General features: G+C 33.7%; 1 protein-coding gene across 1 annotated transcript in view; it reads left to right on the top strand.

The window, feature by feature from the left end:
- LOC118182361 (cell adhesion molecule Dscam1-like) overlaps positions 1–12999 on the top strand; it is a 993488-nt gene that overhangs the window by 904767 nt on the left and 75722 nt on the right. The window contains exons 20-21 of the mRNA XM_085806697.1: positions 7451–7744; positions 12216–12386. Of these exons, the coding sequence (XP_085662823.1) occupies positions 7451–7744; positions 12216–12386 (465 nt within the window). The remainder of the gene's footprint in view (positions 1–7450; positions 7745–12215; positions 12387–12999) is intronic.

Raw genomic sequence — 12999 nt, 5'->3', positions numbered from 1 at the left:
TCTTAATATCAGATCCATTTAGGTTTGGTCAAGCAGTAAAAAATACTCCTACTAAATATAAGAAATACGAATGAAGTAAAAGAATGTTAAACATTCTATACCAAGATCAATATCTGTATTGAGATAAAGCCAATCCAGTATTCTATGCTGACAAAGTTGGAGATTCTCTTTTCACGTATATGCCTACTTTTTTGTCTCCCGTCAAAGCCTTTTGCCCTCTTCCCTTGAGGGATTCCTCCTTGGCAGTGTTCCAAGCGAGATTCCCTTCCAGAGAAAAAAAGTTGCAATCACTACCCGGAGCGCATCAGATATCTCCCTAAAGACTATCACTCTAACTTCCTTTTTCTTGTTATGTTCCTTCTACCCTTTACAGAGATCCTGCGTGTTCCATTCGACTGTCGATGTTTATCCACTGTGGCTAATGCACCCCAATTAGACAACAGGTCCATGCTCAAGAAGGGAATAATGTGTCATCCATCGTTGGGCTGCTGATAAAAAAGGAAAATGAACTGCTTTCTCATTTTGTTTGTATACTGGGCCGTGTCAATAAATCAAGGGTGCAATACTCTTTATTGAAGATCTTTTGGCAACACCTAGGCCAACTATTTCAGTCGTGAGCTGTCACATGATTCTTCGCGGAATAAAGAAGAAATATATATGCTCCACCTCTGGATATGACGGTTAAAGCGCTTTAGTATCGCAGTTAATTTTTCTTCTTCCGCTGAAGTATTCAAACATCGTTATATTTATATGAAATCTGCGTGATAATAACGGCAGATGGGGTAAAAATAACTCTAACCAATGGAGCTAATTATCAAGTATAAGAAATAATTATAAATTTACTTTTGCCGACGTTGTGCCCGCGGTAACCCAAACGACAAAGATCCATAATTAATTACTTAGCGTATTGTATAGTGCTAAGAAACTAACAGCCTTCACATTTCATCGAATCTTTATTGGCTAATTACAGTTGTAGTAATTGGTATTCATCATAAAATCAAAGAAAACATAATTGCCTGTTAATCACACATCACATAAAAGTTTCTCGCAAGTTTATCACTCTGAATCGTAATACAGGAAACAATGGTTAACTGGGATGCATCCTTGCGAACAATGGCCTTTCGGGCAACTAGTGTATAAATTTCAGCTAGCATTCAACATGAATGAATAATGACCAAATATTATTCTGCCAATAACTCTGCGTAGTCAAATAAAAGTTAATCACCTGCCTCTTGTCTCGACATAAAGATGAAAACATTGCGCAAAAAGATGCTTCCCTGATTCTTCATTCATGCTTTCCCCTCAGTGGATCGATGCAGAGAAATCTGTGAAGCTACTGAGAATACAAATTACGAACCTAGTGGTTCTGAAGGCCCCGGTAAGATCACTTATTGGTTGGCCCTTGGGTCTGGCAGGTCCCAGGGCTGAGGGCTCTAGTATCCCGGGGTTTGCTGGGTAATGTCCCTCTGCGACGGGTAGCCCGAGCGATTGGTAAGTGGCAAATAGACGATCAGGGTCGCTGTATGGCGGCTGGTGTCAATTTTCTAAAAGGTGCGGGGACAGGAGTTGAATTCCTAGCCCTTGATCTGAGCGTGGATTGGCCGCGTAGTGCCGGCACCTACTAGTATGGCAGAAAATGTAATCCATTTCAAAATTAGTTAGTTCCCTCATTCTTCAATACTTATGAAAAGCTTATAATTCATGGTGATGTTTCCAACAGTAGACTGCAGCTTAATGCAGGATGGATTTATAGATCGTGTCAATGTGCAGACATCTTTCTGCTTCTTTGTATAAAAAAAGGTACGAAAAATATGTAAGAACTTTCTTCTGAGATCGCTACGTACGACATGCAAAGAAAAGGCTCCGTAGCAACACTCCTCTCGTCCGTTGCCATTCAAGAGCGAGAAAGATATTTCTATCTATTAAAGTATCACCTCGAATATCGCGTGAAGCGAGATGTGTCCAGTTCTTTAAAGTAATGCTGTTTAGCACATCACGCGAAAAATTCGTCAAGTAATTTCCTAGTTGGAGATCTAAGACAATGGAAAGGAAAGTCCGAGTGGTACTCATCTTACAAGGAAGCAGAAATTTTAAAATTCTACTCTAGTAATGATGTTTACAAGATTAAGTGTAAGCAAAAGCTTTTCCTCAGTGAAACTTAAAATTAGCAAAGCAAGTACAGTCAACAACTCAATCGATTTCGAGAGCGAACAGGTATAGGATCCTCTTCATCAGAAGTAAAGAAATCTGCAACACTTTAGATAGCTGACGTGGAACACAAGATACCGGGTGCCTGGCTCCAGTGCCTTACTCCGATTCCCACGATTAAAAATTTCGAAATAATATAATTAATAATACATTAAGAAATAAAAGTAACAAATTCGCGTTATTGAAATTCTTTTAAATATGTTATAAATGTTATTTAGTTAATTCGAGTTGGAGAAGATTGTTCAGAAAGCTGATCGAGCTGGGAACAAAAAGTACTTACGTGCACAGTGCAAGTGATCGTAGTGGTAAAGTTTATACATGTGATACATAATTTGAAAAGAATACTTACAAAAATAATACAATAAAGTAATGCAAATCAAGGAAGGTAAAATTATAAATAAAATGACATTAAATACTAATTGCTCCATCATTACCCTCGGTTTATGTATGGCCGTGGGCCGTTTTTAATGCTTCTTATCCAGAAAGTTATAGATCTAGAGATCAGGATGACTACCTGTTATCATTTTTGCATGAAAGTTTCTTGTAAGATGATACAGAATGATCTTATTTGAACAATGCCAAGTTCTTCATGAATGATATTATTACGAACGTACCAGGGTGGAATTCTGCCTCAGAACACAGGTCTATGCAGTTTGAAGTTTTTTCTGACAGATTTACAAAAAAATGCCCAGACATGACAGGCATAGCATAACATTGGTCTCAACATGGATTTATCAATGTCAATTGTCAATATTGTTGTCAATAGACAGAACGTTGTATCGAGTAGTTAGGGGTATAATTTAGCTTTACGAACTCGAAACGTCTGGAGAATAGACTGTATGTGTTAGGTCTACATGAGTTCTCACTAGTGAGGATCACCCCTGAGATAAGAGACTTGTTGAACCCAAGGCAGAGTTGTTCCATATAACTGCAGATGCCGGTGAATGTTCTTTTTTCTGGTGAACATGACTGCAATGACCTCCTCCAAGTTGACTTCGATTTTCCATTGAATAAGACAAGCTTCTAGTGAATGCATGTAGCTTTGAAGACGTTGAATAACTGGACTAAGAAATGCGTTTTCTGCAATTATCGCTTTATCCTCAACATACATTGTAAATGTAGTGTGAGGTGTGCTAGGAATGCCGTTCACATAAATATTGAATAATAAAGTAGGGCCAAGTATGGACCCCTGTAGTACACTTGCTGAAATGGCACGGTGAGTTGACTGTGTATCAAAAATTTGCGCGACAAATTATTCGCTTGTTAGGTAGGATTTAATTAGGTGTGTAATCTGAGAACTTCAGACTGTGAATTTTGTAAATAAGTGCGTCCAAACAAACACGATCGAAAGCTTTGGCTGTATCGATAAACAGTGTTTCCGTGAATTACTTTTGGTAAAAGCCCTTCGATATGTGTTCAGCAACATGATATAGTTTATAACAGGTTGATAAATTCCTGCGAAATCCAAACTGAGCCGTTTTCCACTCGGCTGGGAAGTGCTGCCAACGTAGAATAACAGTAAAAAGCTTCGCCAACTTGAAGATTTAGAAGCAGCATTTTAATCATCTTGTTAGTGATCTTGTCATCTTGCTAGTGATGCTGGAGCGAAAACTGCATATGTGCAGCAACATTTTCTTCAGGTTCTGGATTGTAATGATTATGAGAATCATTATCAGTTGGGTTCTTCAGTCTCCGTGTGAGCTTTTTATCTTCTTTCTACATGCGAATTTGGGATAGAATTCACATTTCTCACAGCAGGCCCCGTGATCCAGTTCCGTCTCAATTTCCTTGAGGTCAAAATCAGCAGGTAAATTACGAATAACAACCTCTATGTGAGTATTCATCTTTTTCCCAAAAGAAAGTATTCTAAAAGTATTCCCTTTTACCCGCTAGAAAAGGATGTCCTTCTTCAGGAATAATCCAGATGCGGCATTTAAATTTTGACAGGAATGAAAGAAAAAAGTAATTTTTCGTCTCTGGAGAGTGTTCTTGTATTCTACGCAGAAAGGCTTCGTAAATTCAGAGAAAGGCCTTCATAACTCTGTTGAGACATTAGGTATTTTTGAAGCAAAAGAGATGAAAATGGTCCGTGGTTCCATTTCGAACCACGGACCTCTCGGATACGCGTCGAGCGTGCAGAGCACTACACCACGTAGGCACGCTAAGAAGGCGGGAGACATACCTTATATATTCCCCCTTTTAAATGGAGACTGGGGATTTAGGGAACTGAATCGCCAAATCCTGGTGGTGAAGAATCGTCATTTACCACCTTTTCGTTCGGGCGCCACTGTAGAGACATTAGATATTTTTGAAGCAGAAGAGATGAAAAATGAGCAGTGCCCTCGCCGGGGATCGAACCACGGACCTCTTGGATACGGTAGAGCTTGCAGACCACTATACCACGAAGGTACGCTAAGAAGGCGGGAGAAATACCTTATAACTCTTCTTAAGTGACCTCTCTTCGGCAGATTATCAGAGGTAATCTTTCTTTTTTAGATTTGGTATGGTGTTAGAAGTGACAGCCACACTTTCCTTTTCAGAGTTTAAATTTTCATCTTGTCATTCCATTTTATTATCATGAGAAGTGTCAACACCTAAGGATTCAAATAGGTTTTTTGTAGAGGGCACAGAAAGAGCTGTCTGATATCTTCACAAATTTTTGCGGGAGTAATTTAGTCTCTATTTAAATTCGGATGCTGCGAAGTAGGTTCGGAGTCATTTTTGGTAGTGATTGCTAATATAGCAGATTTCTTGAATCATTTATTATTTTTCTCATGTTGACGTATGCTGACGTCATCTTTATTAGACGCAAAGTTTGAGCAAAGCTAAAGTCTTTTTGGATAAATTCGATCTGTTAGGATCTCTGAATAGATAAAGATCAAGATTTTTGTAGCCATCAATACAATATACTCTGTTTCCATCATTTGCAGTTTAAAAGCGGCGTGTTTTCCAGTGCGAATCTTATGTTATGTTATGTCTTTAAGCAAAAGGAACATTTTGGCAGCTTACAGAAATTACAGAAATGAATTTATGAAATATTTTCTGGATTTAAAAAATATTTTTCATATTTTGTTGAAATTTGTGTTTGTTATTGGGAAATCATGGAAATCTCTAATAAATAGCTAATAATATAATCTAATAATATACCTAATTCTCTTAGAAATGCCATTAAGAATGTGTATTGTTTACTCCGATGTTTCTGTAATATCTGTAAAATATAGTGTAATGAACAAAACGATTATACTCTTAGCTAATATACTTTTTTCCTTGACTGTAGAACGTAAAATAAAGGTAAAAGTGTCCTCCGTCCATTTTAATATTCGTTGATAAGAATTTTCATGTGTGTTCTCATAACTGTAAAAGAATGAAAACCGAAACAAAAGATTTCATCAAAATTTAATGAGGAGGAAAATTCTAACAACTTAGAAATATAAAGAATCAAACAAATCTATTTTAATTGTCTTCAAATAACTGTTGTAAATTATTTTAAAAAGTTGAAACAGCCTGTCTAGACACTTCGAGGAAAAAGTATTTAAATCCTTTATTTTATTCAGTAACATCCGCATGTGACTTTCGAAATAGTCCGTCTGCTATTAATGCAGTTTGCAAAGTACTTTCCGTTGTTGAAAACCCTACTTTAGGTCTATTTTTGATGGCTTCTCCAACTACGTCGTCACTTCTATCCTAATGTTTTACACGTTTCCCAAATTCTGCGCCGCAACTCTATTTTGATTTTTAGAAACATAAAAGTCACAGAAGGCAATGTCAATGGTTGTCTCTTGTGAGTCATAAAAGTCATAGGTGATCAAGCAAGCGAATGGGGAGAATCCTTGAGGCACTTCGATTAAATTACAAGCCAAGAATTCACAAATAGCTAATGCTGAGTGCAACATCGCATTATTTTGATGCAAAATCCATGAAGCTCTTTCCACGAATGAGGTCACACATGTCATATGCGATTTCGTAGGTATTTCAAGGCATGCAAGTAGTAAGTTGTATTTATAGACTGCTTTCTTGGAATGAATAAATAGTGCACTATTCCACAAATGTCGAAAAAGGAAACAATGATTATGATTTTGGTTCTCATTCTGTTTCTTCGAAAGTCTTTTGTTTTCGATTCTACTTTCATCTTTCCTCTCCTCGAATTCAAAGAAAAACGTATTTGAAAACCCAAAACTCCTAACCATTTCCCTCCTATCGAGATAATCATGGTTCGACGAAATAATTCAGCAATTTTTCGATTTTAATTTTGGTTATCCATCAACATTTTGAGCGGTCTTTACACATAGTTCTTTAATTCACAGTTTCTGACTAACAAAATGTGAACAATCGTTTTCAATAAATGAAATTTTTAATAACCATTCTAGAAAGCACTCTTCGATCACGCTGCGCAGAGAACAACACATGGACGATACAACGTTTTTCTTCGACAAGAGCAATTGAAGGTCAGCATGCTTTCACGTCTGAAAATTTCTCTGACTTCAAATGTCTAAAGTTCTTTTTAGACTATTTGGAAATGTTCAAACCCACCTGAATAACGCTGGCTGCATCTTTTATATCTGCTTCAACGTTTTATAAATTTTTATTCCAATTTATCCAAGCTTGATAAGAAATTACACACCAAGTCGTTATTCCATTAATACATGGCTTCCCATCGTGGTATTGGGGGAGAAGGGCGTCGAGTCGTTATTGAACCATAGACATCTTGAACTTTGAACTATAGACATTTTGAACTTTGAACTATAGACATCTTGAACTTTGAACTAAAGTTTTGAAAATTAAGAACTTTCCGGTTATGCCTCCCAACTTCTGGAATTCCGCTACGATCTGTGTTGCCAGGAGGACGAAAATAGCGTAACTGGCGAAATTTCTGGGCGCATTAAGTTTTCCATCTTTTGGAATGAAATTAATTAAGAAAGGATAAATACCTAAAGCTAAATAGGCACACTGATCGCCTAAAACAGTTAAGGAATAAATAAAAAATATTTCGTAGAATATACATTTACGGCTACGAAAAAAGGAAATGACAGAGATTTTCATATGGTTTTTGATGAATATTTTGCAAAATGATGCGTTCTCTTTTTTCTTAAATTGCAATCATAGTTTAATTCGTGTAATATATTATATTAACCTGATTAGCACTTCATTATTAGCACCAGTTTAACATTTTTTTGTTTTTGTTTTTAAAAATATCCATTCTATTAACTCTTTAATAAAATATTCTTTCATTATACTGTTACAGCTCCAATAACTCCAGAAAAGGATCGATTGCTCACCGTGAACTCTACTAGCGTTTGCGTTAATTTGAACAGTTGGCATAACGGAGGATGTCCTATCACATTTTTCGTCATCCAGTACAGAGCAAGTGGTCAGCAGGAATGGACACTAGTCAGCAATAACATTATACCCGAACAGCAGAATATAACTATTACGGATCTCAGTCCGGGTACATGGTATACTCTTCTTATGACTGCTAGGAACGATGCGGGGACTACAGATTCTGAATATGTATTTGCAACTTTGACTTTATCTGGAGGTAAGTCACAATAATAAGTCATTGATGAACTATAAATCTATGTAGCCATCGCAGCCAACTCTCCCGGCTGATTATGTTTTTCGGCAGATCATCGAATCTCTCAGCTTTTAATTTTACTTCTTTATTAAAAAAACTAGTAGCAAAATGTTTCCTGGCAGTAAATGAAGTTTATTGAATTAATGAAACTTAAATTGTATAAATTCTGTTCTAACTCTTAATGATTTTCATCATTATTTCTTTTGTATTAAATTCCATTTGATCTGAATTGTTTTAATCCACTGTAGACATGTGTAAATTTTACCGATAAAAGCAATGTTTAACTAGTTAATATTTGCATTTAATTTCGTTTCACATCAGCGTATGGTGTGCTACTACGTTTATTCAGGCAATAGCATGTACACTGATCATTAATTTTATTTTCGTCGTATTAAAAGCGCTTTGGTTAAAAAAAGCTCACTTCCTTACTCAAGATTTTCCAAATATAAAAATGTAAAAAAATTGCAAAATTATAAATGCCAAAGAACATAAAATTTAGAATTAAAATTGCAAAATGACAAAGAACATAAAATTTAGAATTAAAATTACAAAATGACAAATAACATAAAATTTAGAATTAAAATTGCAAAATGACAAAGAACATAAAATTTAGAATTAAAATTGCAAAATGACAAAGAACATAAAATTTATAATTAAAATTACAAAACGACGAAGAGCATAAAATTTAGAATTAAAATTACAAAATGACAAAGAACATAAAATTTAGAATTAAAATTACAAAATGACGAAGAACATAAAATTTAGAATTAAAATTACAAAATGACGAAGAGAATAAAATTTAGAATTAAAATTACAAAATGACAAAGAACATAAAATTTAAATTAAAATTACAAAATGACAAAGAACATAAAATTTAAATTAAAATTACAAAATGACAAAGAACATAAAATTTAGAATTAAAATTACAAAATGACAAAGAACATAAAATTTAGAATTAAAATTACAAAATGAGAATGAACATAAAATTGCAAAATGACAAAGAATATAAAATTTAGAATTAAAATTACAAAATGACGAAGAGCATAAAATTTAGAATATATTTGTACATCAAGATTCTAGTCTAAATAATTCAATAGCCAGAATTGTGCCTTATGAAATGAATTTCAGTCTGCTGATCTTTCAAAATGACGTCGCAACATAGCCAGGAAAAACATCCTGAAAACTACCGGTTTTCATACAGGAAATTCTCGATTTTTTCATATTTCAAAGTTGGTATCTATGATGTAGTTCCTACGTTTTAGAAAATGTAATGTTATGTACAACACACAACTATAATAAATTATTAAAAATGTAAATTACATCGGAGTGAATTCATTCACTACTCGTTATAGTTCCCAGCCTCCTGATAAAGATATAATTACACAGTTTAAAGAATTTATTTTAGTAGGAAGCTTCTACTATGTGGGGTGTTATGAAATTTAAAATTTATTGCTCAAAATAAAATATCTGTATATATTATATATAAATAAACGTGAATATTAATAGTTATTGAATATTTATTGCACACTTAGCACGAAGACTCATTTGCAGCCATTAAATAAAAAGAAAATCTAACTAATAAGCTTCTATAAGAAGACATGAATACGCTGATATACCATCATTTCAGCTTCGAAAAATAACAGTTCATTTATGTATAAACCATTGCTGTTATTTCAAAAACATGTATCAATTAAATTTTTATGGCATAATTTAATATTTTTAAATACGAAATTATAGTTTTATGTGAAAATATTGCTAAGTAGATTTATTGAGCACTGAGTAATTTAAAATTGCCTACCAGTAGGAATTAATATAAAATTAGTAAATACTGTAATAGAAAAAGGAACGTATAACACTGTTACCCATTTTTAGTTAACTCCTCTCTTTCTATTTAAATTGCATTATCCACATAGTAACTATTAACTTTAACCACATAGTAAGGTTAAATATTTTGAACAATATTCCCTCACCTTTATACCTCCTTTTTAAGGTCAAAGAAGTTTACAATGTAGTACATATAGTTATAACGTAGAATTATATTTTATAAATTTCAGGATTTTGAGAAATTTTTGAAGTTTTAATACGTTTAAAATGTGTTCTAAACATAAAACGTTATTCAAATAAATTTAAAGAATAATTTTCATTGCTCATTAATATCATTTTATCGTATTATAAGGCAGTGGTCTCAAACTGGCATGCCGCATGTGTCTCCCGTAGCAATTTTATACAGCTCACTATTACATTTCGATTATATATTTTTTGGCAAATACGGTGTTGCAACCATTTCAAGATCTTAGTTATTTCAAATTCGAATTTACATTATTTCTATTACCATTAAAAATCAGAAATCTATAAATACCAGAAAATCTATAAATGGAAAGTTAATATAAAATGAGACCTAAAGCTTTTCAGATCTTTGAAGATACAGATTTTGTAACTTTTATTCGTGCTTCTTATCAAAAAAATAAACAAGCTTATCTACAAATTTTTGTACTAAGAATAATCACTTTGTTTACTAAAATATTTACATGTGAACAACTTTTTCACAGTTGAAAATTAATAAGGACACAACTGACTGATGAGCATGTATAATCCACAATGAAGATAATTTCTCTTCAAGGCCTACAAACTTTATCAAAATAGAAACACTATTAAATGTGAAGCTGTAATACGAAATAAAGAACAATATTATAATTATTTACATGTAAACATACGTATTTTTATTTCTGCAATAAAAATTTTTAATAAATAATAAAAAGAGACTAAGTTATCATTATTTATACTGAAGTTTTGGAAAATTTTCCCTAAAAATGTTTATTTCTGTTTGCTGGAAAGTTTATTTTTTGTTTAAATTTAAGTAGGTTATTTAATTATTAATTAGACGTATTAGAACTATTTTAAATTAATATCACTCTGAAAATTTAATACTTGGCTATCAGTATACTTTATTAACAAGGTTTAACCAACAAAAATGTCTCGCAAATGCTAAATTTTAGTTTTCAGATAGGAAATAAATATAACTTTGATTTTTCCCCTTTGAGATATTATTATTGTTTATGTTTGTTTCGATAAATATTTAGTAAGCTGAATCTGAAATTTATTTTAAATACTGCATATTCCAGGGCATAACGCGAACCGGTGTATAACGCGCATCTGTAATTTCAAGCTACATTTTTAAATTTTTAGATATATTCGCTGTATAACGCGCACCCATTTCTTTATGAAGAAATTTGAAGGATACATGTGTGATGCTGTTATCTTCTGAAGTCATTGAATCGAAGATTTTTCGCAGGCTTTCGAACAATGGTGTACAGAATTAACAAACGATAAGGGAAACAATATATATGTGGGGAAAGTGCTTGAGGGAGTAAATCTGAAAAAAAAAAGGTTTATTGTATTCAATGCAGATGTGTACAAGAATGCTATTCTAAGGTTTCGAGAAAAGGGAGCCATAGTTTAGGATGCGAATGTACTCCCGCCCCGAATGAATTCGCGGAATAAGTAGTCAGAAGTTTTCTCTTTCTGTAGTCATTTAAAGCTGTGATTTTGAAGTGAACATCAAGACCTTTTGCTTTAGGTGAAATGCAGTTGATCTGGTATTCCTTTTAGTAACAAATATGGCTCCTGCCAAATGAAACAAACATAGTGCTGGTTTCAAATACAAAGTCATTTAGTTTGCGAAAGAAATTGGAAATCGCGCTTTCTTGACCTTGGAACATGGACTGCATCAGCATATGCCCTGGGCAAGTGGTCAGCTTGTCGCAGGGCCCCCCACTGTTTAGATTCCAACGAATTTGGTACTCATTTTATCGACCCACTCAAGAGATGAAAGACTGAGTCAACCTTGCCCAGCCCGGGGATTGAACCCCGGTGCTGTTGAGCGACGCGCTAGCCATTTCGCCATCGGGCGGCGTTACAAATAATTAATATGATTTGCGGAAAAAGTTAATGAAACGGCGTATCCCAAAAGAGTGTCGCCACTGAGTCCTAGAAAATCACCAAAATCGCTAATAACACCATTTAGGTACGTGTAGAAATCAATTTTGTTTTTATGCTTATCTTTTCCTTATTTATAAGCCTATCATTTTTATATCCGGCGTAAAACGCGCACCTGTAAATTTCGATCTCATTTTTTGTATTAAAAGTGCGCATTATAATTCGGAATATATGGTACTTCTTATTCTGTTAATAAAAAATTCCTCTTTTGTTAAAAGAAAAAAAATATCTGACCCGTCGATTGTTTCAGATATCACATTCAGCGAGCATGCAAATTGATTTTGAGACCACTGCCATGAAGTATTAATATCACGATGTGCATTTGCGAGTTAGTTATAAGATTCAGTAAAATTTCATCTGGTCATATTTCTTAAATGGAGGTTAACATTTTTAACCTGGAGTATTTTCTTTTTATCTAACTGCTGCGAAATTCTTCTAGAGCATCCACCTCGTCCATCTGAAGTGAGCGATGTCAACAGTGCGTTTTATCGCCACTTGACCATCACTGTTCCGGTTGTTAGCTCTGCAATCGTCCTCCTTGTGGTTCTATGCGCTGTTTGTTTTATTACCAGGAGAAGGACAACAGATAGAGTTCAAAGAACACCAGATGGTAAGAATTTCTCTCAGATGTTGTTCTATTATCTTTTTGGTTCAAAACGATAATTGCTTCTAACCTAAGATGACATAATTCACAGTATTTAACTTTTCTTTACATATTTTATGATATTTTTAAAAGATGTGAAGGTACAATTGTTCAGCACTGAAGAAAATCATGCCATCACTTTAATGTAAAGTCATTTCTTTATGGAAGCAGATACAATAAAATGCTAGCTTTTCTTAAGAAAACACCTTATTATTTCAATCGATATAAGCTAATTAACGGCAAGTTAGTTCTCAGTCTATTTTAATGAAAACTGCCAATCAAAATGTATACAGATCTAGAAACGCGAATTCCTACTTTTTTTAATAATAATAATTGTTTCGCCAGGATAGTTTTTGACTTATTTTTCACAATTAAAGAACGATGATATTTTTAATTAATAAATAAATATAAATATTAGTTGTCTGTGATTTGGAGAATAGCTGCTAATTTCTTGAATTGCAAATACTAAATCAGTATTCATAAAAAATTACGCATAACAAACAAAAAAACATTATCACAAAGTTACTGCTACGTGCACAGTACGTCGTGTTAAATAACGAATTATTCTGATTTAAACCTT

This window comes from Stegodyphus dumicola, chromosome 12, assembly GCF_044657685.1.
Source record: "Stegodyphus dumicola isolate Sdum_Otavi_A_Nest chromosome 12, ASM4465768v1".
Taxonomy (NCBI): domain Eukaryota; kingdom Metazoa; phylum Arthropoda; class Arachnida; order Araneae; family Eresidae; genus Stegodyphus; species Stegodyphus dumicola.
Note: the sequence above shows the minus strand (reverse complement) of the source record. Positions and strands in the feature narration are given on the sequence as shown.